Below are 26,828 nucleotides of genomic sequence, written 5' to 3'. Positions count from 1 at the left end.
CCCCAGGAGACAATATCAAATAAGCAGGAATTTTAAACATGGAAGCCTTTTCCATTTTGACTATTGTCAGTAATTTTTTCTCTCAGCCAGTATTAACTGAATGCCACCTGCCTATTTGCCTGATTCTAGTGTCAAAACTCTAAAGAAAATAGCGCAAACAAGACTAACTATACCTCTACCTTGGTTGCTATGTAGTGATTCTGAAATTATCCTTTTCTTTGTAATGCATTAGGGAGGGTATAATTAAGAATGACCTTTGGCGTATTGTATGAATGTTTGGGAAGGAGAAGCTCACATTTAGTGATGACAGTGTTGAATGCCCTGATTTGATCAGTATAGATTGTGCAATACAGATATTGGAACATCACATTGTATGTCAGAGGCATGTGCCATTATTGTTTTAATATTTAAAAACAAGTGCCAGCTGCACTGTTTAGTCATTAGATTTAGAATAAATGTAATAACATGTCACACTGTACTCTAGGAAATATACCAGACAAAGATTGAGGACCCGGTGTGATGGCTCAGTCGCTAAATCCTTGCCTTGCAACTGCCAGGGTCCCATATGGGCCTTGGTTTATATCCCAGCTGCTCCACTTCCCATCCAGCTCCCTACTTGTGGCCTGGGAAAGCAGTCCAGGATGGCCTCAAAGTCTTGGGACCCTGCACCTGTGTGGGAGACCCAGAAGAAGCTCTGGGCTCCTGGCTTCAAATTGGCTCAGCTTCGGCCTTTCTGGCCCCTTGGGGAGTGAATCAGAGAGAGAAACTTTGTACACTGTTTTACTCCCCTAATGGCTGCAACAGCTGGTGCAAGGCCGTTCCAAACCCAAGAGCCTGAAACTTCCTCTGGGTTTCGCAAAGACTTGGGCCAGCTTTCACTGCTTTCCCATACACATTAGTAGAAAGACAGAATGAATTTGGAGCAGCTGGGGCTTGATTATAGCATCCTTTTGATCTCCAGCCCTGCAATGTGAAGTTTAACCTTTTATGCCATCATGCCAACCCCTATTAAATCATTTTTCATGCCCTTTTTTCTGTAAGAAAGCAAACAATTAAAAAGGCAAATTTTCAAAAGCAAACTGAATCAGATTAATGGTCTTAACTGAAGTTAGAGATTGGGAATAGGGGAAATATGTAAATAGGAAACTACCTGAATCTCAACGTCATTGATTACTTTTTCTGTTGTCATTAGTTAAATTTGATTGTATAATTGCAATACTAATAATCACCATAATAATGACAGATAACAATCATCAAATGCTTGTTAGTCAGGTATTGTTTTTAGAATTTAATGTTTTAATTTAGTCAGTCCCCCTGAAGTATATTCTTTTATTAGCCCTGTGTTATATAGATGAAGCTCTGAAAAGTTAAATTATATTTTGCATAAGAATGCAGAACTTGTAATCAAAAAAACTATGATATAACCCTATGTGGTCCCTCGAGAAAGATGTACCCTATGCATGTGTAGTTTGTGGGTTTTCTGAATACCATTTCACATGTCAGTATATGTTAGTCTTCATTTTTTCTTAACAGAAGTTATAATTTTTTTACTCAAGATTCTGGTAGTACTAGTATAAATATTTATTTTTCAGTGTGTTAGGGGTTGTAAAAGAGTATTTGTGGTTTCTTCGTCTCACCAAAAATGAACAAAAGCAGAACATACTTTTAGTTTCTTTATGTTTTGTTTTCTTTGGGTAAACTTTTTTTAGCTTTAGTTAGATTTTCAGTTTAAATCTGGTTCAATGTTTTCTAGAAGGAGCCCTTACATGAAGTACATTTCTTTATTTCAACTTTTGTACAGTAAGGATGATAATGTAGGAATACATAAGTAATGGTAGACAAAATGTTCATAATATGGTCTTAAATATTAACTTCAGGCAGCTATCTCAGAATAAAGTGACAGTAGTAATAAACATTTATCTTCATTTATCTTTTTTCTACTATAAAATGTAGGGACCACTTCTGATAGAAAATTGGATATTCTGCAAATAGTGTTCATTCATTCATTTCAAATGGTGAAGTAACATTATAATCAATTCTAAACTTTTTTGAAATTCATAATCTGATTATTAAAAACATTATCTCAAATCACACAAAAGTTATGCAATATTCTTTTATTATTATCATGTAGGTTTTACTGTTTTGTCTACTTTGTAGTAAGTTTTTCTATGATTTTTAGTTTCTTCTCTTTTTTATGGTGCTTAAAATGGAATATTTCCATTTTTCTGTTGCTTTGCTTTGGGTTATTTAGAAAATAAAAAGAAGATGCATTTTATTTTTAGATGGCAGTGGCATTTTTAAAAAATCATTTTCTTTTATTTTGAAGGCAGAAACAGACAGACATGTAGGGAATTCTTTCAGACACCAGTTCAGTTTTCAAATTTCTGTGTCATCTGGGTTTGGAGGATCAGATATTGGAGGAATGGATGAAAGATCTTTTACTGTCTGTCTGTCCCTTTCTTTTTCTCTGCTTTTCAAGAAAAAAAACCAATCAATACAAATAATTTTAATTAATTAATGAAGTCACTTTTGTCATATCCTAGTATTTGAGCATATTCTGTTATTAAGTAGGTTACCTCTATTTCAGAATACTTGCTTTAAATCTGACTTCATTAAGTAATTACCTTTTTACTGTGATTTCATTTTGGAATATAATGGATATATAAGAAATGTTTGTTCTTTGAAAAGCAGAATGTTATTTTTTTCCTTCTTGAGTACATTTAACAAATTAAGAAATCTTCTTAAATTATTAATTTCCTTTATTGGTTTTGCTATCAGTGTGTTATCTCAACATAGTAGAAAATAAAGTGTATTTATTCTTAATAAAATCACTTGTTTTATTCTGTAGTCTAATGTACACAAGGTCAGTAACTAAAAATAATAATATAGGACATAAATGGATTTTTTCTTTTTTACTGTTGGTCCCTAAGCTTTTTTATTTAATGAAAATAATTTTGAGTATATGAATAGAAGATTCTTAGCATTAGTAATAAGTGGTATGAGTGTACATAAATTCTACAAGTATCTTGGTTGTGGAACCAAAGGAAGAAAATTGATAATTTCATATTAGCATTAGTTTGCAATATAGTTCCACGGATTCAAATCACCCCTTAATCCTAACTGTAGAGTAGAAATCTTTCACTCATTTGTTTTTGTTTATTTCACTCGATTTGTTTTGTTTTTGTTTATTTAGCCTCTATTCTTGGTAGTTTGGTATGCTTACTGTTTTTTTTTTTTTTTTAAGATTTATTTTTATTATTTTTTTCATTAGAAAGGCGGATATACAGAGAGGAGAGACAGAGAGGAAGATCTTCCGTCCGATGATTCACTCCCCAAGTGAGCGCAACAGGCCGATACTATGCCGATCCGAAGCCAGGAGCCTCTTCTGGGTCTCCCACGCGGGTGCAGGGTCCCAAAGCTTTGGGCCGTCCTCGACTGCTTTCCCAGGCCACAGGCAGGGAGCTGGAAGGGAAGCGGGGCTGCCGGGATTAGAACCGGCGCCCATATAGGATCCCGGGCGTGCAAGGCGAGGACCTTTAACCACTTGCGCCACCGCGCCGGGCCCTGGTATGCTTACTGTTGATCACTTTTTTTCCTGACCTGCCTTGAACTCTAAATATAGCAAGTCCTTTTTTCTTTCTAACATTATTATTTATTTATTTTAAAAAATTGAAGTGACAGGATGGGCACACGGGGAGAAGGAGAGACACACAGATCTTTCATCTGCTAGTTCACTCCTCTAATGGCTAGGACAGGCTGAAGACTAGCCAGGAGCTTCAGATCTGGCTCTTTGCACATGAGTGGTAGAGCCCAAACACTTGGACCACCTTCAGTGCTCTTTGCAGGCCAATAGGTGACTGCAGGCTTGAAAGTGGAGCAGTTGAGGAACTGGTGTCCATATGGAATATCAGCATTGCAGGCTATGACTTTACGCACTTTGCCATGATGCTGGCCTCTAAATACAACAGGTCTTGAAGCTTATTTAAATATTTATTCCCACTAAGCTAAAATTACCTTGATTTTTATTTATTTATTTATTTTCAAATTTATTTATTTTTGTTGGAAAGTCAGATATACAAAGAGGAGAGACAGAGGAAGATCTGTCCACTAATTCACTCCCCAAGTGGCTGCAACAGCTGGAGCCGAGCAGATCTGCAGACCCACAGCCAGGAGCTTCCTCTGAGTCCCCCATGGGGGTGCAGGGTCCCAAAGCTTTGGGCTGTCCTCGACTGCTTTCCCAGGTCACAAGCTGGGAGCTGGATGGGAAGCAGCGTCACCGGGATTAGAACTGGCACCCTTAAGGGATCCTGGTGCTTGCAAGGCAAGGACTTTAGACATAAGGCTACTCCACTGAGCCCCTTAAGTTTTATTTTATAAATTGGAAAGTTTCTTTAGTTTGTTATGTGAGGGATCCTATCTTTCTGTTAAGTAAGCCTTGTAGCATTCCTATCCTGAACTAGCAGTAGGCACTATTGATAATGTACATAAAGTACTAGTGTGGGGTACTTAACATAGAGTGGTTAATCAACAAAAAACAGTATTGTTTTTATTTTCAGTAATGTTTGGAACAAATGGCAGTATGTGCTTTCTGCTGAAAGTGTTCTTTACATTCTGTTTATGATCCTGCTGTACTAGCTTTCCTGAAATGTTACTCCTAGACAGTAAACAATGCCAGCAAAAACTAAAGTGAACATTTTTCTTCTCTCTTCAGAGTAATTTAATATTGGCTACAGTTGTAAAAAAAAAAAAAAGACCCTTATTTTATGTGTTTAAGGTAGATATTATGGTGAAAAGTTTCTCTTGAAATTGTTTTGGTTTGTATGGGAAAACTATTTTTTGTTAGGAATGAGAAGTAAAATGATAACATACTAAATTCTACCTAGAAACTGAGTTTGTCTTTTCAAGATAATTGAAACCTATTCAACTGGCTTCTAGCTTACAGCTTGAAGTGGTTCTCTTCTGATATGATTTCCTTTATGTTACCTTTTTGGGTCTTGATCTTTATGACATTTTTTTTTGTTAGAACCTTTAAACATCTCTGTATTACTTTTGTTCTAAACTATTTAATATAGTTTTGCTTTTAGTTTTGATAGGTTTGATAGTCCCACTGAATGGGAATCACTGAAAATGTCAATTGTGCTCTTCTTTGGAAATGTTGTCTGTACCAACAATGTCGAGGTACACTTAAATAAGAGACTGATAGAATTATGATTCCTTATGAAGGACTACACCATTGTAGTAAAATGGGGAAAATCTGTCAGGGGGTAGGAGTTTGCGGGGGAAACCCAGCCCGTAGGAAATTGTACCACATAATTCAAAATTCAAAATAAAAATATATTAAAGAAAAAAATATCAGTTGTGCTGCTCTTTGGAAATGTTGTGATCCTCAGGAAATTATTATAATTATGACATGCATGTTGATTATCATATAGGACATGACAAATATATATGACACTGTTCATAAATTATGTGTCAAATTATATAATATACATTGAAGTACAATGAAAATTATGAAATATGTGCCCACTAGAAATTACCTACTAACACATACAAGAGCTCTTCACAAGGTTTGTGGAAAAATGAAGTGAAAAATTTATTCTGGAGCCCCTGTATGGATTGCCTTTTTTTTTCTAACCAAAACAAATTTATGTTTCTATTCTATTTTCCACAAACTTATAAGAATACCTTCATATTTACTATTAGTGGTTTAATTTCAAGTTATTTGCAGTTCTAGTGTTATTTTTATTTATGTATTTATTTTTATTCTACATTTTTAAGCAGTGCCTGCTATCAGTTAATTACTTTGATAAATGAACAAAGTTCACTTGTTTTTGTGGTGAGCTATCAGATAGATCATATTCTTGATATGACAGAACTAGTGATACTTCATTTCCTTTAAGTTCTCTTCAGAGTGGTGAAGCTTTAAAACAAGATCACTATAAAAAGCAAAGGTTAACATTTGCTGCAGAAACGAAGGTAAACTCAGATCTCAGGAGAATCAGTTTTGCAAAGGCTAGAATGTTGATGATAATGATGACTTCACGTTTCTAAATTAGAGTGATATTTAGAAGCACAGATATTGTACAGTTTCCTGGCTGCATCTGCTGGGTTATCATTTTGCAGTTCTCTTTCATTAGTGTTTCAAGAAATAGACTACCAGAGTGGCATACTACATAGCTGTGGTATAAGAATGTGGATTTTCAGTAACAAAAATGAATGTCTTTTGATTATCTATTCCTTTTTTGTGGTTCATGTCATTTCTGTAATTCACTAATGAGGACAACAGGAAAACAATATTAGAAATGCAGGACTCCATGGAAACAGAGGATTAAGATAATGAAATGGGAAAATGGAGGAAGATATTAAAATAGTAGTAGTTGGATAATTTCTTTATTGTTATTGGAAAGGCAGATGTACAGAGAGGAGGAAAGAGAGAGCGCAAAATCTTCTGTCACTTGATTCATTCCCCAAGTGGCCGCAGTGGCTGAAGCTGAGCCAACCCGAAGCCAAGAACTTGGAGCCTCTTCTGGGTCTCCCACTTGGGTGCAAGGTTCCAAGGCTTTGGGCCATCCTCGATTGCTTACATGGAGCTGCCGGGATTAGAACCGGCGCCCATATGGGATCCTAGCACATACCAGGTGAGGTGTTTAGCCACTAGGCTACGCGCTGGGTCCCAGCAATTTCTTATTAGTACAATAGTTTTAGGCAATTAAAAATAATGAAGCACTAATATAACCTTAATTTTGATATGCATATTATATACTTTTACCTTTCAGAACCTAAATCACAGCTTCATCAGGGACAACACAGATTATCAAATAATGAGCAGAATGGAGTAAAAGATAATAATCAACCAAGACATCTTCTACGAAATGACACCAGGCTGCCAAGAAATGAAAAACCTCCTCGTTTTCAAAGAGACACTCAAAATTTAAAGTCATCGTTAGAAAGTAGTTTGCCTAGAAATAGAGGTTCTGAAAGACCAAGTACTTCTTCAGGATCTGAAGTATGGGCTGAAGACAGAATCAAATGTGATAGGCCATATTCTAGATTTGACAGAACTAAAGATACTTCATATCCTTTAAATACTCCACACAGTGATGGTGCTTTTAAAAAGAGAGAGAACTCCATGCAAAGCAGATCGGTAAAAGGTCCACCATATGTGGAAGCTAAAGATAATCCACTTCCGCCAGAATCTGTAGATTGTAACAATCAAAAACGTGGAAAAAGGGAAAACCAAACAGCTAATTCTGACCATTTTTATGACAGGAAATCACGAACAATTAATAATGAAGCCTTCAGTGGTGTAAAAATTGAAAAGCAATTTAATGTAGCTGCTGATTACCAGAATCCTGGCCGAAGTAATAGTTTCATTGGTGTTCCAAATGGAGAGACAGAAATGCCACTATCAGGAAGAAGAGTAGGACCTATTAAGCCAGCAGGACCCATTGCAACTGTACACTATGATGATAAAATATTTTACAATAGTGGGCCCAAAAGAAGATCTGGACCAATTAAGCCAGAAAAAGTACTAGAATCATCTATTCCTATGGAGTATGCGAAAATGTGGAAACCTGGAGATGAATGTTTTGCTCTTTATTGGGAAGACAACAAGGTATGTGTTTTGTAAAATTATTATGCACTAATTATTACTAAATGCAATATTCTGGTGGGACTTTAGAAAGTCTGTAATTTTGGACCATGAATTTTGTGTACAGTTGTACTTGTTTAATGCCTTTGAATTGATTTCCAGATATGTGATTTATAAAACACAAGGAAAAATATTTTATGTTTCTTATGAGTACGTGAGCAGGATCTGCATATAAATTTTGTTTTGACTAGGTTTGGGTTTAATTTACGTATCAGAGTATTAAGACAGTGGTTAAGTGAAATGGAACTTTATTTCACTTATCAGCTAAATTATAAATATTTACTTTTGCCTCTAATAAAATCATACTGTCATAAGGAAGAATATCAATGAGTGGAATAAAATGAAATTCTCTGAATCTCATTCACAGAAAATACACACATTCAACTTACATTTAAAAATAAGAGCATATATATTATTAACTTTAAATAATGAGAACATCCTTTAATTCTATATTATTTGGTGGCTAAAAGGAGAGAAAGTAGTTGTGGGAGGAGGGACAGCCACATGAAAGCATGAAGCCAAAGCCTGGCCAAGATGTACAAGACCCACACAGCGAGAGCAGGAATGGGGAGAGATCCTCCAGCCCTCAGAGCCAAGGCCTTGGGCTGTGCTTTCCCTTCTTTGTAACATGCTCTTCTGGTTTTGTTTACAACTGTTTGGCTCAAACTTCACCCCTGAGAAGAAGTGTTCTTTGACCTTCCTTCCTCCTAAATTATTTTCTTTCTCACTCAGAAACTTCACTTTTTAGAACCCATCACACTTTGTAAATATTTTGAATACTCATTTTTGAACTGATAATCTCATTCCCTGCCATGATATTTAGTTTTTTAAGGGCAGAATTATGTTTGGTTTTCTTCTGTAGTTCTTTTCCCATAGAATAGAATAGAGGTTCCATAATTAAGTGCTACCTCTGATATGGTTACATATGGAGGAGTTTCTTCCTTTAAAAAAAATTTTTTTTAAGATTCATTTAGTTTTATTAGAAAGCCAAATCCTTCTGATTCACTCCCCAAGTGGCCACAACAATTGACTGTGCCAATTCTAAGCCAAGTAGCCAGGAGCTTCTTCTTGGTCTTCCATGTGGGTGCAGGGTTCCAAAGCTTTGGGCCATCCTCCACTGCTTTCGTAGGCCACAAGCAGGGAGCTGGATGGGAAGCAGGGTCACTGGGACACTAACAAGCACCCATATGTAATCTTGGCATGTGTACCACAAAAACTTAAGCCTCTAGGCTACAGTGCCAGGCCCAACGGGATTCTTCAATAGGAAAATAAAAGAGTGCAAATGTGCTTGGAGCTATTAGAAAGGTAATAAAATTAGATGTAAGGGAGGTGAGATGCGGATACTGTTTTTTCTTTATTATCTAGACTCTTAGTCTCTTAACTGAGACTGTTTCCCAAATTCAAAAATGTTTTGGTTTGGTTAAGGGGAGATAATGGTCTACTTAGCTATTTTGCCATCATTGTAGAGACAGTGAAAAGTGAAGTAGTTGGTGGTCATTGTTTATTGAGCCAACAATATCTACTTTGCAGGGAATGAACACTGTCTGCTTCTGTGAAAAATGACAGTGATGAGGATCAAGGAATGTTATTCTTGTTGCACAGTATGGAGTTCTTGATGACCCTTATAGCAACAGAAAATAAAATGAGATTAGAATTCAAGGTTCATACTGTTATAAAGGTCAAGTGAATGACTTGGGCCAAACATAAAGTGGTGCCCTGAGTACGAAATGCAAAACTAAGATAGTTACAAATGCTAAAATGCTAAAATCGTAACAAATGCTCAGAATTCAGTAGGATATGTCCTTGTACTGTGCTTGTTTGCCAGAAGAAAATATAATCCTGTTTTGGCAAAAAATAACATCTTCACTTTTCTTTCTGCAGTGCATGGCATCTTATAAAAAATAATGAGCTGTGACTAAAGATGATAATTATAGAATTTGAATGACTGAATGTAAGCAAAGAAACAATAAAGAGTAACAGGCCCACCAGGTATTCAGATAATTCGACTTAAGACCAGTTAATTCAGCAAATATTAATTGAGAATTCACCATAATTGAGTGGCTGCTAAAAGCCTGGTGCTTAACATATATCAAATAGCTCAGGCTGTGCCCTTGCCCACAGGCCTCCAAATACGTTATTAATAAGATTGCTGTGGCTGGCACAGTGGCTCAATTGGCTAATCTTCCATCTGCAAGTGCCAGTATCCCATGTGGGTGTTGATTCATGTCCCCCACTGCTCCATTTCCTATCAAGCTCCCTTCTTATGGCCTGGGAAAGCAAAGAAGGATGTCAAAACCTTGGCATCCTGCACCCACCTGAGTGACCCCAAAGAAGCTCCTGGCCCCTGGCTTTGGATTGACTCAGCTCCGCTGTTGCAGTTATTTGGAGAGTAAACTAGTGATGTAAGATCTTACCCCCTGCCCATTCTCCCCCGTCTCTCCTCTCTAAATCTGCCATTGCAGTAGGAATAAATAAATCTTAAAAAACCAATTCCTAATACAACTTTAATTGTATTTGCAATTGCCTATAAAAATCAATAGTTTGAAATCATCTGTCATCTTTACTTAATATTTTAACAGTGGTACCATGAAGTATCTAGAAGACTGCATAACAATTCCTAAAATGTTTGAGATATTAGAGTATTATTAGATCAGGCCTGGCGGCGTGGACTAGTGGCCAAAGTCCTTGCCCTGAATGTGCTGGGATCCCATATGGGCGCTGGTTCTAATCCTGGCAGCACCACTTCCCATCCAGCTCCCTGCCTGTGGCCTGGGAAAGCAGTCGAGGACGGCCCAAAGCCTTGGGACCCTGCACCCACATGTGGGAGGCCTGGAGGAGGTTCCTGGCTCCTGGCTTTGGATCGGAGCAGCATTGGCTATTGCGGTCCTTTGGGGAGTGAATCATTGGACGGAAGATCTTCCTTTTTGTCTCTCCTCCTCTCTGTGTATCTGTCTTTCCAATAAAAATAAATAAATCTTTTAAAAAAAATAGAGCATTCTTAGATCAATTGGATGACTTTCTAACATGACTACTTTCTAACATACTACTTTGATTTGAATTGGTATGTAGTTTTGGATTAGTTTGAGAACCTGGACTCAAAATAGGTAGGAGTATTAAACTTTGGGAATTATATAAACACTCTGAAAGAGATGAAATAATTTATCTTGTGGTGCTACCTAACGTATGGGTTAGCTTTTAAATGTTTTGCCAAGAATAGGATATGTTTCAGTTTTCTGGACAGAGACCAGTGTAGAAATTTAAGAGAAGGAATTGACTACCTTCTTTAAAGATTTATTATTTATCTTCCATGATGCAGTTTTTAAGCACTGGGGAACAACCCTCCCTTCCCCCTCCTCCCTCCCTATATTCTGCTCCCGTTACTTGTCCTCAAGTTATTACAATGGCATAATCATTCATTTCACCACTGCAAGATTAATTTTCTGACATATAAATGTATTCTGGCATGGCAAGTATAGAAAAAGAAAAATGCAGTAATGTAATATAAAAGTTTAATTAAAAATAGTGGAGTCCTACCTACTGTATTTTGGGAATAAAGATGTGTAGTGCATTTATTCATTATTTTACAGTATGTTTTGAAGATAATGAGTTAGTACAATCCATTGTTTTAGAAATTGTTCACAGTATCTTATCTCTAGAAAGAAAATTGGGGTAGTTTATCTCTCTTTTTTTTTTTTAAATCATCTTACATAGTTGATTAGGGTACAAAGGGTCAAGGGCTACAGGAAAGTGGGTAAGACCATTGTTTGCACACTAATATCCTCATTTTTACCCCGTGCATCTGGGGTCAGGGGAGAAACAAAGGGAGAAACCCCATACAACCTCCCACCCATCCCAGGTCCCCAATGTGGGACATGCTCTGAGGGTCCTACTCAGTTTAGATAGTTCAACAATTCTGAATTGCTGCCAATCTCACTGTTCCAGTCACAATGAAATCTATTCAGAATCCACTGGCTGACATAGTCTCTTCATGGTTGGGGTTCTAAGATCAACAGTTCAGTTAGAGAGATCTAAAAGAAATTTTGTCTGAGGTGATCCCAGACCTGATTCTTGTATGTGCTTGCCAGTACAGGGTTTGGCACATCCGTTGACCCAGTCAACTTATGCACATACTGGTCGTTGCAATTGCTGGGTCAGTTCTGTTTCCAGCTCTGTCTTCCACGCGAACCAATGGTTGTTGCAGTTCAGCCTGATTCTGCCCACATCATACTTGGCCCTCACACAAACCAGTGGGAGCTGCAGCCTTGTTCGGGCAACTTCCCATAACCCATATCAGGCCTGCCCCCTACTCTGGTTCCCATGCTTGCCACTATGTACTCTTCTAAACTAGAGTATTCTAACAACCTCCACATTGGTTTCATGGCCTTAAACTTCATTATTCTTAATTTTTTCATTGACTATGTCACTGCTGTGGTCCTACTGTTTTAGGAATGTTTTCCCCAGTTAAAATAGGACACAGACTCTAGTGTGCATGAGAACTCTGTGCCATCTCCTTTGTTTTCTTACCTTGTTAAATTTATTGTTGGTTGCACCTTAAATCACATCATAATTGATTTCAAACTCCGTTTGATCTCCTGCACTCATCTTCATGTCATAAATTTTCTCATGTCATCTCATTCTTTAACTCACTTTTAACATTCCTTTACTGCAGGAAGCTCATCCTCAGCTTATGAAGTAGCAAATCATGACAATTTCACAATAGTACATTCTACGTTAGGTAAAGGTTTTTTTTTTTTAATATTAGTTATTTGCTTGAAAGGCAGAGTTACAGAGAAAGATAAAAAGAGTTCAGATAAATTTTTAAATTTAAGTATAATTTTTAAGTTGTAGTTATCAAATAAAGCAATTACTGTGAGTATGTTAATACTCATCAGTTGTTAGTCAGATAATTTTAGGTAAACTGATCAAAGTTTCTGATCTCAGAGTGTTTCCAAACCCATAAACTGTAGATTTAAGCCATGTGTTTATCTCTTACTTGATACTCCAAACTTACTCAGTCATCTGTGATGAGCAAAACAATAACTGTTTCTTTTATCATTTATTTTTGTCATTTAATGCTTTTAAATAAATTATATTAAAAATTTCTGATTAGTAGGCACGATTTTTCTAATCAGTAATATTCAGAGAGTCCCCCAAAGTTGCGTTATTTTCTAAAAATATACATTGCATCTCAGAGAATTTATATTTTATTGAATACTGCTTTTGTAGACAACATTGACTGTCACATTTCATAATACTTTTTGCTTCCTCAGTTTTACCGAGCAGAAGTTGAAGCTCTCCATTCTTCTGGTATGACAGCAGTTGTTAAATTCATTGATTATGGAAACTATGAAGAGGTGCTATTAAGCAATATCAAGCCCATTCAAACAGAGGCATGGGTATGTGATCCAAATTCTGTGCAAAGGCATACACTGTATTGAAGAAAATGCATAGCTCTAAACATTAGTGATAGTCATATGAAACTTACTAATGGAATTTGCTTAAACTGGCTACCCTTAACAAGAATTTAATTAACCTGAGCTAAAATAAAAATGAATGTATTGGAATTTCTTTTCTTGTATATTGCTTTATTGTATCATGCTTTGCAAATAGGTGCTCTTATTTCCATGTCTGACGGAAGTTTGTATGTGTAAGATGGATGGGTTTGTTTGATATAGATTTTGTTCTTTCCCAGTTTGTTACTTTAAATTTGAATACAACATTTCCATTAGGTGTCAAATTTAAATCTCTGTTGGATACTTGTATCCTGTTTGTTATTTCTGTTACATGTAAAATTAAGAAAGGTATTTCAAACTATATGTGAATTTCCACTGCATTTACTTCACACACACATATATGTACAGATTAACTATAAGTCTGTATAGCAATCATATGATAATTTTTGTTGGCAGATATTTGTCAAAACTGTGATAACCTGGACGAGGTAATTTGGAACATAATGGGCTCACTTAATACAGGAATTTGTGAAACTTTACATGGATTTTCAATTACAGTTATGTAAAAACAAGAGTACCACATGCAGTAGAATTAAGGTCACAGGTTTTCTTGCTTCTTTCCCAGATTTATGGGCAGCTGCTAATAAGCCTATCAGTATAAACCAAACTTGGTAGTATTTTGCTATAAGATCTGAATATCCGAAAATGTGTGCCATCCAAATGGTAGCTTGCATCCTAGAAGAAGACCTTGTTTTCACGTCACTTGCTTTAGTTTTGGTGTTTTTAAACTTTCCTGCAATCGTATCAGTGACACCCCCTACCCATTCCTTGCAAAATAAATAACAAGAGTTTAGTGATATTAACCATGTGTTGGGCAATAAGACTTTATTTTTGGCCTTTTCATTCTAGAAAGACAGTTTTTAGATTGTTTATCATTTTCTATTTTAAGTATATTATGGTTCACATGGTTAGGAGATTTTCTGCTTTTATTTTTTTTTCAAAAAGACTGAAATACCATAAATATCTGATTTATACCTCATTTCTTGGAGAAGCTTGATGTAGCCATGTTTTTACTTTTCTAATTCTCATGGTGGCTATTTTTGTTATCTTTTCCCATTAACACATTTCACTCTAGTTTTGATGGTGAAAGTAATTATTAAATTTATATCTCTAGAAATTGAGTCCTGATTTGTTATTCTGTGTACTCTCAATTGTTATCTATAGCCTTCAAAAAGTCAAAACAGAATTTATTGTTGACTCAGTAAAGGATTCATTATGTTTTTTCTCCACTAAAGAAAATTGTATTTTTCTTACTTCATTTCTTTTCTCCCTCCTTTTGCTCTTTCAGGGTGGCCATAATGATGAACACATTTGTTACTCTTCATTGTAGCTCTTCTAGTCAGAGGAGATTACTCCTGACCTGATAATTTTTTGTTGTAGTTAGGCATGCTTCCTTTTTCCCTGCTTAATAGTCCTCATTGCTTTATCTTGGCTTTAGGTCTGCGTAAACTTAACTCTATGATAAATCTATTGGATGTCACAGCCATTTAGGAATTCTGTTCTGAATTACACTACATTTCATATTATTTCTACCTTTTGTGAATAATTTTTTAGTTCATTTTGCTATTTTAAACCCATTTTCTTTTGCTGAGATCAACATAAAAACTTTTTATATAGGATGTTTGAAGTGTTTTGAAGCAAGAAATATTTTGCAGAAAATATATTTTGCAATAGAATCCTTAGGTGTTTTGGAGATTTTACTGTTTCTTTTCTATTTCTTATAGATAATCACATTAGTGCTAATGTTCTATGATTTTACATAAATAAACCTAAAACTTTTTGAATCATGCACATTATTTTTGAGGAAAATATTACCATAAATAATTAATTGAGAGCAATATCTCATTGGAAGACAACACCTACCAGCTTAGCATTCCTTCTTTCATCTCCATTTTTTTTTAAAAAAATACATGTGCACATATGTATAAAAGGATCCTGAACAAACAATCTGTGTGACTGCAGTGCACAAAATATGCCATTAATACAGACTTCTTTTAGCCACAGAAAAGTTTAGTGCTGGGGTCTGTGAGTACTGTTTCTTTTTATAAGTAGGGAATTGTAGCACTTTAAATTGATTTTAAAAATACCAAATTGTGGAAATGCTCACTGTGCCAATAAGGTTAACTTTCCTGGATAAGTAATACTTAGAGTTTAAAGGGCTGAAAAGTGGCTGAAAGTCTGGAAACAATTACTTATACATGCTCTGAGTATGGAGTTTTGTTTTTTTAAGTTTTTGATTAATGTACTGCAAGTATGCATTGCTATTTTTTATTATAAAATGTTATTGTAACTTTTATTGAGTGTTATTAGCAATGATTATTAAATTTTTGAAAATAGCTTGCAGTAAAAACAACCAAAAAGCTTGCATATAAACCAAAAAAACTTTTTACTAATCCATTGCTTTTATTGTTTCTGAAAGGTATAAGAATAAATGTTAAATAAGAAGCATGAAATTTTAAGAGATTCAGTGACCACAGTAATTAATAGTCATTGTGTAAAAACTGAAATAAAAGTCAATACTTTAAGTATTAAAGTTAATACTTTAAGTGTTAATGTTTTTCTTCTGTGGTTTAGAAATTATTTGCCTAGTCTAAAATGTATCTGTTCATTTCATCTAGATGCAATTTTTTGCTCCTGTACAATACATATATATTCATGTCAAGCTATATGTAAGTTCTGATTATGATGCATTAGTCTATTTTCTCCAAATGGTTTATTAAAATTTTTGATATGTCATCATTGATTTCTTTGTTATTCTAGCTAGATTTCATGTGATTCTTTTGGTTGCCATAAGATATTTAGTTCGATGTTGATGCCTTTATTGTAGTGAACTTTAAAATTATTAGTTAATGTGAGACTCACAGCTTATTATTTATCTAATAAATGCTCTAATTTATTTTTGTGTTTTCAAATAATGAATACTTTGAACATTTTGAGGCTTCTCTTTTTTTTTTTTTTTTTGGTAGGGTTTTCTTTTGTTTTAGCAAGGTAAATGAACCATTATGGAGTCTCAGGTTTTACTTACAAAATTACATATGGAAAAAACCATATTATTTTATGTTTTTTACCATAGTGTGAAAAAGCATTAGGAATGAAGAAAACCTGTTGCCTCTGTTCCTTGTATGCCCTTTCTAATGTAGGTGTTTTGTTTTGTTTTGTTTTTAACTCTAGAACTAATGCCAGAAAACCGGTATAGACATGTCACAGGCAACTTGGAAACCTTGCAAAATGCCTTGGTTATGCTGCTCAAACAAACCTATTTAAGGTGTTTTTGTTTGTTTGTTTGTTTGTATATATGCTGTTGATGCTAAGTTGCTCATCTAGACCTGGGAAGACACTCTCAGGTCCTGATTTTCAAAGTACATGCATAACATGGAGTCTTGAGATTTTTCATATTCCAAGAGATATCTTGGAACATGCTTGTGTCTATATCTTAAAAGTTCATAGTATCTGCTTCTTCATATCAGGAATTGATAATTGTTCGGCGGCTGTTCCATCTCTAGTAGTTATCATTATGTAGATAATGGTTAGTCTAAGAACTTGTCATATACATTAACTTGGACATTTATTCTAGAAGGTGACTCATGGATTATTACTGACTATTAGATAATCGTCATATCTTAAGTATTTTTCTCTAGACTGCTTATTTGTTCAACAAGTGTTCATTGCATACCCATGAGTTGCCAGGCACTGTTCTACATGAGGGACACTATAGGTACACAAAATACATTCAAAATATCTATGCCTCTGCACACAGGTTAAAAAATTATCATTTGTACTATGAAACAAACATAAATACATATTAATCCTTACCTCTTGAAACTTTAAAACAAACCAGTATTAGAGAAAATATTATTCGCTGAAGTTTAAAGAATTTGTATATCTTTATTCTACCATAGCTTACAAAAATCGTGGAATAAAGTATAGCAGTTAATTTTATTTATTTAAAAACCTGTTTTAGATAGATTTAAAAAGTAAAATTTGCTTTTGAATGGTCAGGGTTTTTTGGGCAGTTATATTGTATATACTTTTCCATATTAATATTGAGTTTTGCATAATTTTTGGTTTATTCATGGCATTCTTAGGAAAACATTAAAAATCTTCAAATTAAAATTATATTAACTTAAAAATCCATGTCATTTTGCCACTAACAGAAATATTGAAATGAAATGCATACTCAAAAAGCTCTAACCTATTTAACTAGAGATGTAGTTGTGATATATAAATCAACGAGTTTTTAAAACACCTTGTTTAATATTAAAGATTTGTCCATTTTTATTAGAAAGTCAGATTTATAGACAGAGGGAGAGACAGAGAGAAAGATCTTTGATCCACTGGTTCACTCCCCAAGTGGTCACAGTGGCCAGAACTGAACTAATTTGTAGCCATGTGCCAGCTTTGGGCCTTCCTCGACAGCTTTCCCAGGCCACAAGCAGGGAGCTGGCAGGAAAGTTGGGTAGGTGGGATATGAACCAGTGCCCATGTGGGATCCCAGTGCATGCAAGGCGAATGCTTTAGCTCCTAGGCTACCATACCAGGCCCAATTTAGTTTAATGGCATAGTAATAAAGTAAGACTATACATAGTTTGTATTTGGTATAAAAGTGTCTTACTATATTTAAAAGAGTACAGTTGCTTTAGTAACCATTTACATCAAAGGATGATTAGAACTGTACTGATGGTAAGATTAACTAATCCGTTTGTAATTTAAAAAATGCAACAGGTTATTTAATAGTAATCCAGAACATTTTTTATTCTTGCTGATATAATCTTAAATAAACTAGTGAATATAATTTACTGTACTTAAATTCTGCACCAAAAGAAAATGTAATTTGGTTAAAGTCAATAAATGCTGACATACGCTTTTTTCCAGCGTGTATATTTTGGGACACTTTCCTTTCAAAGTTTGCTATATGAGCTTTTGCTCTTTGTGCTTTGCAGCGTAAGTGCAGAGTAAATCAAAGTGAAACTGTGTGGTCAAATTAGCCAGATTTCAGAAAATAACTTTTAAATTATTGGCTATGAAACATGTTTCTATTCTGTCTCTTTAGGCTTTTTTCTAAATAAAATTTGTTTGTATTAAATGTGCTTGATTTCTTCATCTGCTACTGAGCCTCTTGGAGAATATTACAGGAAACACTTGACTGGCCTAGAATCATGATACCTTTCATGAATGTAGTGCATAGGCATAAATATTTCAACTCAGCAGTTATTCAAGTCTAATCCTTGAAACTCAAATTTACTTCATGAGAGCTAGATTTAATGGAATAGTGTAAAAATCTTGGATGTGGTTTTTATTTGGCTGCACTAGTCAAACTAATCAATAGAGACATTGTATTTTATAATGAAAGCTGTTACTAAGGAGTGATGTGCCATTTTAAGAATCTGTGAAAGTATGTTTGAATTTTGGTATCTCCTAATATGCTGTGTTCTAGTAAATGTGCACATAAAAACTTAGATGGTTTCTGGGTAATCTGGGTATTCTTCTATGCAGCAATATATTATATAAAGTTTATATATGGTTCTGTGTTCCTTTTTCTCTGTAAGTGAGGTAGCTGCCAAATGAAATAATGTGGCAGAGTACCAGGCATGCTTTCCTTTTAAAATTATTAATGATTCTCTTCAGATTAGTTTCTAACTTGAATTAAAAATCATGAAACAACTTAAACCTTAAATTATTACCAATATTGTGTATGATTATCAAGATTGTGTATCAGGTTTTGATAACTGAAATCCCGCACTATTCTTTGTTCTGTGTATAAACAAGTAGATGCTACTTTATCTTTTATTACCTCAGTGTCCTCTTTATTAATTGCAACCTTAAGTATGGACTTCTGAATATGTTGTGTTGGTTAATTAAATAGTAAATTCATAATGTTACATTTATACTGAATATTAATTTTGGTTTTTTTTCTTCAAAGTAGTCTTTAAGAGGTATCAGGATGAGAGCAACAGCTGTGAAGACTTTTGGGTGAACGTAATTTTTCTTTAATACTTTTGATTTGTAGACCCAAGGCTTATTCTCTTATAAATTTTGTTTTTTCATTTTCTTTATTTATAGGGACTTTTAAAATCTGCAATTTCAGACTTTACTGAAGTTTATCATTCTTTTGCAAATTTGTGTAGAAGACTGATAATCTAATCATTACACAGGAAATAAACATAGTAAAACATATGAGACTGAAGGATATTTTACTTTTATTTTGTTTCTGTGTCTCCAGAGTTATAGGCTTTACATTGAGCATGTGTATTGACACTTGTATCAGTATATTTTAAAGACTTTTATGAAGCTGAAGAAGCATCTTTCTTGAATTAAAAAATAATATAAATCTCTTTTGGTTTCTGAGTATGATAAATAAGATTTATCCATTTTTAGTGGAAAGATTTACAAAGGAGAGACAGGGAGAAAGCTCTTCCTTCCGTTGATTCACTCCCCAAGTGGCCACAGTGGCTGGAGCTGAGCCGATCTGCAGCCTGGAGCCAGGAGGTTCTCCAGGTCTCCTACACAAATGCAAGGTCCCAAGGATTTGGGCCATCCTTTACTGCTTTCCAAAGCCACAAGCAGGGAGCTGGCAGAGAAGTGAAGCAGCTGGGATATGAACCAGCATCGATATGGGATCCCAGTACATGCAAGTTGAGGACGTCAGCCACTAGGCTACCATGCCAGGACCTCTGAGTTAATTTGTGTTTAGAACAGAAAACTAATGTACATTGCCCCATGAGCTTGCTCCTCACTAGTCCTCTGTAGTTATGGGGGCTGAGAACAGCTTGGTGATGTATTTGGACTGTGTATCATCATGGATTATCAGCTACCAGACTTTTTATTATTATTTACGTAAGAACAAATTTCAGATGTAGAATTTTATTTACACTCTAGTACTTCCTTCCCTCTCTTCTCTCCACCCTCCTTGTCCTTCCTTTCTTTTCCCTTTTAATATTGGTAATAATACACTTCCCATTACTTTATTATCACAGGTTTAATCCTCTACTAAATAAACAATGAAACTTAAGTAGAAAGACCATTAACTTCCTTTGCTTCAAACTTCCAATGAATGATATATTTTGATATCTGTGAACTACATTTACTATTGATCCTAGCTTCCTGAACTTTACTGAACTTGTATTGTTGATTCTGAAATTGTATACAGTAGATTTCACCACTATGCATCTAGTAGAAGAGTGAAGTTGATCTGTCACCCTGTGAAAAAGCTCTGATGCTATACACCTTCCAGTTCCATTAAACTTGGGAACTCCTGGCAAGAGTTTCACATATTGGCTTGAAATAATTCCCTTGAATAACTTCTTGAGTAACTTCCTTGTCATTGGCTGAGAGCTCCATTCAGAAAGGAAACAAAGTACTGCAACAGTGAGTATATTTTATTTGCCTCAAAAAAAAAAAACTCCAAAACTTAAGAATTTAAAAAAAAAAAGGCTGTGGTTGAGTACCGTAGACCACAATATAAATACAAAACTCATCATTTTGGTACTATTTTTCTTTATGCCGTGTCCATCAAACTGGGAGCTTTTACAAGTGTGTTCTGAGACAGTTCACTTAATGGTGAAAGAAATTTGAAACATTCTAGGTTAAAAAAAATGAGTACATGTCAGTTGTAAAACTTCTTGAAGTCAGTAAATCAACATGTATTTTAAATCTCCATGGGAGAGATATATAGTGTGTGTAGTGCTTCTAAATTTGTTCATACAATTCTACCCTCCCCTCCTTATAGAACCTATTACAGAAAAGTCTGTAGGAAAACATACTATTTTCTTTTCTTGCTAGTTTGTGACTATTCCATGTGTAACATAGATAAAGATTTATTTTTATCTTTTAACTGTAGTTTGAGGTTTTCAGAACTTATATAGTGTGGGTTTTTGCATTACAAACAGAAGCTTCTTGTCAGGTATATCTCAAGAATCTTCCTTCCAGGAATAGATGACAAATATAGATACCTGAAATTGTATCATCCTTTTAAATTTTTCTGTAAAAATATTAATTTTATTTTACATGTAAAATAATCATTTAATTGATCCTTTAATTTTACCTCTAATTCTGGAAATCTATGTGTTTGACTTTCAGAAATGCCAATTTTGAAGATTCTCATTGTAGCTTATATTGCTTGTTGTAGTTCTCATCTGATAATCCTCATGGTGTTTATATGTTCTAGCCATAAGTTATTTTCATTGTGGTTTTTAAAAAATTTTTTAATTTGTTACTCTAATAATTTAGCCTGAAGCAGAATCTGAATTTATATGTGTGTGTGTTTTATTTTTATTAATAATGTTCTTGGTAAACTGGCACCAGTAACAACAACAACAACAACAAAAGTGTCAAGTTTATTCCGTTAGGTGTTTGGCAATCATTAAATGGAGAAGTAGTTATTCTTTTGCTGATAGGCTGATGTGCTGTCTCTGGAGCCTTTAAAAGATACTGTCTTCTATATTTGTTTACTTTTGAGTCTGAAGAGAGAGATAAAAACAGAGTCATCTGATGGTCACTGTTCAGATGCTGCTCTGACTGGTGCTGTGCTGGTAAGAACCCAGTCCAGGTTTCCATGTGAGTGGCAGGAACACCACCTGAGACATCACCCACTATTTCCAGGGCCTGCATTAGCAGGAAGCTGGAATCAAGAGTTAGAGACCAAAATGGAACTACATTCTCCAATATGGGATGCAGACATCTTGTCATCTAATGTCCAAATTCCCACACCTGAGTGGTATTTTTTTAAATTATTTAAAAAGATGATATTTAAAGTCTTCTAGAAAATAAACTCTTCACAACTATTGATCCCATCCTCTTAGTTTCTTGATACCAGTTTTTTGATACCAGTGTTCCTAACTCCCTTGATAATGTGATGGCAGAAATATTCTTATATGAAGAAACTTTCACTGTCCAAGTCCTTGTAATTATAAACAAGAAGAAAAGTTAATGTTGGATAATAGCTTTATCCAATTCAGAGGGATCATAAATAGTTAATACACATGTACTGTAAATAGGAAATATTTTTGAGTTTGATGACTAAAGAGTCCTTCCTTAGATATAGGCCTGAACATGAGAATTGAAAATGATATCCTTTGAATTCTTTTTCTATCAAAGCTTTCTTGGAAGATACATTGGTATATATAGCCAAAATATTAGAAGAGCATAAAAATGTAAGACTTATTTCCTCTCCCCACCTTCATAAAGCACCCAGTAAATATTGATAAGGCCATTGCCAAAATGAGATGGTACCAGCCTGGGAACCATGTATGGTTCTTGATTACAGTTTTACTATGCATGTTAAATGACTGGGGTAACATGAAGGAAGCCATTATTGACTTTTCAATAATCATGTTAATTTTAATAATATTTTATTGGCATTATTGTCATGCCTAAATCTGCTTGTTTTTTCCAGATTGTGTGATTAGGAAATTAGAGTCAACTCTGGTAATGATTAAGGTAGATATTGTTATATAAAAGAGGATATTGGAAGTAAATCTAGTTATGGTTCTTAGGGGCTGGAATTCCAAACTTCACGGTCATTTAATTTTGTTATGAAGTAAAAGTGTTATAGTTTCAGTATTATTTAATTAATGATGTAGGATAAAATATAGAGAATTTTAGCTTGAAAAAACAAAGAAGGCTTAAAATAATATGGAGACAGTACAATAGAGCATTTTCCCCCTCATAAAAGGATCAGCCAATAATATAAATCTTACTGTTATCAGGACATCCTAAATTTGGCCATCAGTACTGAAAAAATGTTAGACCCAGTCAGATTTTCAAGATATTAAAGTCTATTTTTAAAATAGGAAAAGGAGAGATACATCAATAGCTTTGGAGTGGTAGGATTTGTTCTACATATTTTAACCTATGCTAGATCATCGTTTTTTTCTTGTTCCCTTTTATTTCCCTTCTCTTCCTTTGTTCTCCCTTATCCAACTTCCTGTTTTATTTGTTTGGCTTTGTGAATGAATGTTTAACCATTGTGTTCATCTCAAAAATTTTGAGTGGCTGTTAACTGTATGGCTCGATATTATCCAGCGAGAGAAGACTGCTACTCAATGTCTAGTTTATTAAATAGAGAATGGCTTAAAGTTCAAAAAGCCTTTAAAAAGTTTTGGACATGAATACATTAATATTCTTGGTTGACACTGTATATGCCATAATTAGTATAAATGCTTACTTCACAGTTGGCTGTACTGATAGTAATTTTCACAACTAGAAAGTCTTTGAAGGAATGAGGTGGGTTAGAGCTTATTACAGAAGGATCTAGAAGTGACAAAAAGCTGAAAAATGTTCAACCCATTAGCCCACTTCAAATTGTATCCTTGTAGTCTTACAAAATTAGCAAAGGAAACAAAAATTTTTCTTAAGTAAAATGTGGTAGGCATGTAATGGTTAAGATAAAGTTGTTAATGTACATTGGGTTCAGAAAGTCTATGAAAAAATGTGTAAGATGAAAAAAGTATGTGCAGATGATGGCATATTTTGTACCAAAATAAACATCTTTTAGTTCCTTCTTTGTTGAACTTTTTGAGATCTGTCATTATTCCTTTAAGAAAAAAAGTATTCAAGGAACTGGGGACTGGAAAGTCTTGAAGTTTGCTATGCAAATATAATCATAAAAGACTACATTAAAAACATTTTAGACATAAGTTTTAAAAATATTAAGTTTGTATCTCAAGAAGATGACGCATACATTTTCCTGTTGGTTAAAAAGATTGAAAGTTGGCTCTGAGGTGACTGAATAAATGCATCTTCTTCCCATTCTAATGAATCTTATTGCTTTAATGAAAATAACCACATAGGAATGATGATTAAGATAGGTAGAAGTGGTCCAGAGTAGGTTATTAGTGACTTGGTATCTTGGTTCTTAGGCTGTTTCAAAAGTTTATAATGAGATGATTTAAAAAGTTCAACTCAAGCTATTAAAGATTTTTTTAAGCAAACAACTTTTAATAGTTTTAGTGACACAAAAGTGTTTTACTCTCTGAAATAAAAAGTGTTATGCCCTATGGTTCCAGTTAATTTCATATAAATGACAAACTGAAAATACCTCTGACATCATTTAATATTTGGTGACATTCTTGGACCCAAGGCTGAGAAACATTTGAGGGTTCTGTGTGCTTCATCCTGAAATGACCTGGTGAAAAGGTGTCACCAAGAGAGACTGTTGTCTGCTTTGCTTGACCTCTAAAAGAAGAGGAGAGGGCAAAGCTTGGCTTGGGCAAATCGCTTCCACCTTGCTTTCTGCCCTGCTTCAGCTCCAGGGGAGCTGGAAATGCACGAAGGAATCAGAAGACCTGGGTTCGAGTCCCGGCTCTGCTACTTACTACCTATGTGATCTTAGGTAAGTTATTTAATGTCTTTGGGTCTCAGTTTCAGTATAGGATGTTGGGACAATTGAATAATATGGCTTACGTAAGTGTGCTTTGTAACCTCCTATAGAAACACTTAAGTTTTATTACCAAAGTTTGGTCTCCTTCTATATTCTTCTGCAGTCTAGTGTCCTATGTCATTTTAGAGTAACTCAGAATGGCTTAACTCATTTGACATCTTATATGTCCTCTCTGTTTTGGAACTGTTCCCTGCATGCTTCAAAATTAAGTATTCTTAGAATGTCAAACCAAGCTGATTCAATTAATCTTCAATGTGATAGAGTGTGTATTAGTATTACCACTTCTTACCCTTCCCACTGTCAAATTTCCTCTTTAATTTTTCCATAATTGTGTGCTTAGAAACATCAAAACATCTCTAATACTTGGAAATTTAGGTGATACTGGGGAGAAAGATTTTTGTGGTGAGGAGTCCTTTAAACCCTGTTTCCCAGCTCACCTTTCAGTTACTTGGTTGAGTGGTGAAATGGAAATGTAATTTTGCCTCAAAACCTTTCAATTTTTCTCTATAAGAAAGGAGATGTAAGTCTATTCAAGTTGTAAGTTCTTCAGAAGTCTCACAGAAAGCTTAGATTCTTAGCCTGAGAAATAATCATAAAGAGATAAGGAATTTGATGGCTGTTTTGTTTGGACAGCTCGTGTTTTTTGTTTTATTTGATCTTATTTCTGTAAAGTAGTATATATGACCCTCAGCCAAACTAAATTTCTAATATCTGTCCTTTTTTGATGCTCAGTTTATAAAGTGTTTATGGAAATAAGGAAGAAAAAGAACTTTCTAGATCACATTTGGATTCATATCAGTGGAGATCCCATGATAAAAAAAGCACCAGAGTCTGTAGATCTTCTTGGTTTAGCCTTCCCCTCTAATCTAAGAATGCTTATACAGCCTATGTGAAAATAGCAGTAACAATAGCCATACACATGTACTGCTTGCCATTAATGCTGGATACCATGCAGCACAATAACACTATGCATGCCATAATTAGATTAGCTATTAAAAATTGTATTTTTTTTAGTCTTGAACCATTGAATTATGGTAAATATGGTTTCTTGCTGAAGTTGCAGTCATCTTCCTTTAACTAAAAATTAGAAATATTTAACTCTGATAGAAAGTAAATGCAAACATTTAAGAACAACTTTAAATTTATCAATTCATGGAAAAATCAGTAACTCTTGTGCTAGCAAGGATGCAGTGATATGAGTATTCTTGCACATTGCTGACAGCTATTTTAATTGCTATGCTCCTTGTGATTTTATCCCAAGACTTTTAAAACCACTAATCTCATAGTTTTTAATAGCTTCCAGGAAAATAAAAAGTGGAAAAATGCTAATTGTTAGAAAATTGTCATTAGAGAATCCCCAAATAGTAAAAAGTTGGACTACCTGAATGACTAACAATAAGTGAATGGTTAATTAGCATCTCTCTTCTGGATGAAATTTTAGAACACTGTTAAAAATTCAATTAGGTGATGGTAATATCATGGAATATACTTATTATAAGTGAATAAAAATAATTTACAGACTTGAATGAACAAACCATCAACACAATGCTTATTTTAGATTAGTAAAATAATGTTCAACCTTTGTGCTTATTTAAATTTTGAAACTTTTTGTGATTTTATATTGCATTTTTAATTGAAAAAAGTAAAAGCAAAACAATTAGTAAGAACATGCCATGACTGTTTCTGGTTTTTCAGTAGCTGCAATAAATCTTTGTTAAGTAGATAAGGATATTATCAAAATTATTATTGGAAAATGCCCTGTGAAGCTAGCTTTAGACCATTGCTATTAACACTAATCCTAGGAATATTAAAAATCACAGGCCTGCTTGAGCTCATCTTAATGCCAGGTTTTAATACATTAAATGGAAATGTTAATTAAGTACCTGAGTCATCTAAGATGTGTGTGTGTGTGTGTGTGTGCGTGTACACACAAGCATGTGAGATTCACCAGTGTTGTAAAAGTTGTGGTATTTACTAAATTGTTCATTAGGCATAAGGAGTGAATATCAGGAGAGTAAGGGAGCAAGATCAGAAATTACCTATATGATCATAAAGTTAATTTGCTTACCACCATGTGGTCCTTTTCTTATATCATTAAAGAACAGGCCATAAGCAGGAAGCTGAATCAGGAGGTGGAGTGGCCAAGGCTTGACCCGGTGTCCATATGGGATTCCAGTGCCGCAGGTTGAGGTTAAGCCTTTTTGCCAGCCTCTATACTAAGCTCTCAATTAACATTTATTTATTTAAATATAGTATTACTTCTGGATACTGTAGCCATTTCAGGGTA

The 26,828-nt window shown here is 34.5% G+C and overlaps 1 protein-coding gene across 4 annotated transcripts in view; it reads left to right on the top strand.

Moving 5' to 3' along the window:
• TDRD3 (tudor domain containing 3) overlaps window positions 1-26,828 on the top strand; it is a 128,568-nt gene that overhangs the window by 83,043 nt on the left and 18,697 nt on the right. For all 4 annotated transcript variants that reach the window (XM_040991314.1, XM_040991318.1, XM_040991317.1 and 1 more), the window contains 2 exons: window positions 6,777-7,615; window positions 12,922-13,047. In XM_040991314.1, coding sequence (XP_040847248.1) covers window positions 6,777-7,615; window positions 12,922-13,047 — 965 coding nt within the window. The remainder of the gene's footprint in view (window positions 1-6,776; window positions 7,616-12,921; window positions 13,048-26,828) is intronic.

This window comes from Ochotona curzoniae, unplaced genomic scaffold (genome assembly GCF_017591425.1).
Source record: "Ochotona curzoniae isolate NIBS_2020 unplaced genomic scaffold, NIBS_Ocur_1.0 contig_64, whole genome shotgun sequence".
Lineage (NCBI taxonomy): Eukaryota > Metazoa > Chordata > Mammalia > Lagomorpha > Ochotonidae > Ochotona > Ochotona curzoniae.
The sequence above is the reverse complement of the archived record's forward strand: the minus strand, read 5'-3'. Positions and strand labels throughout refer to the sequence as shown.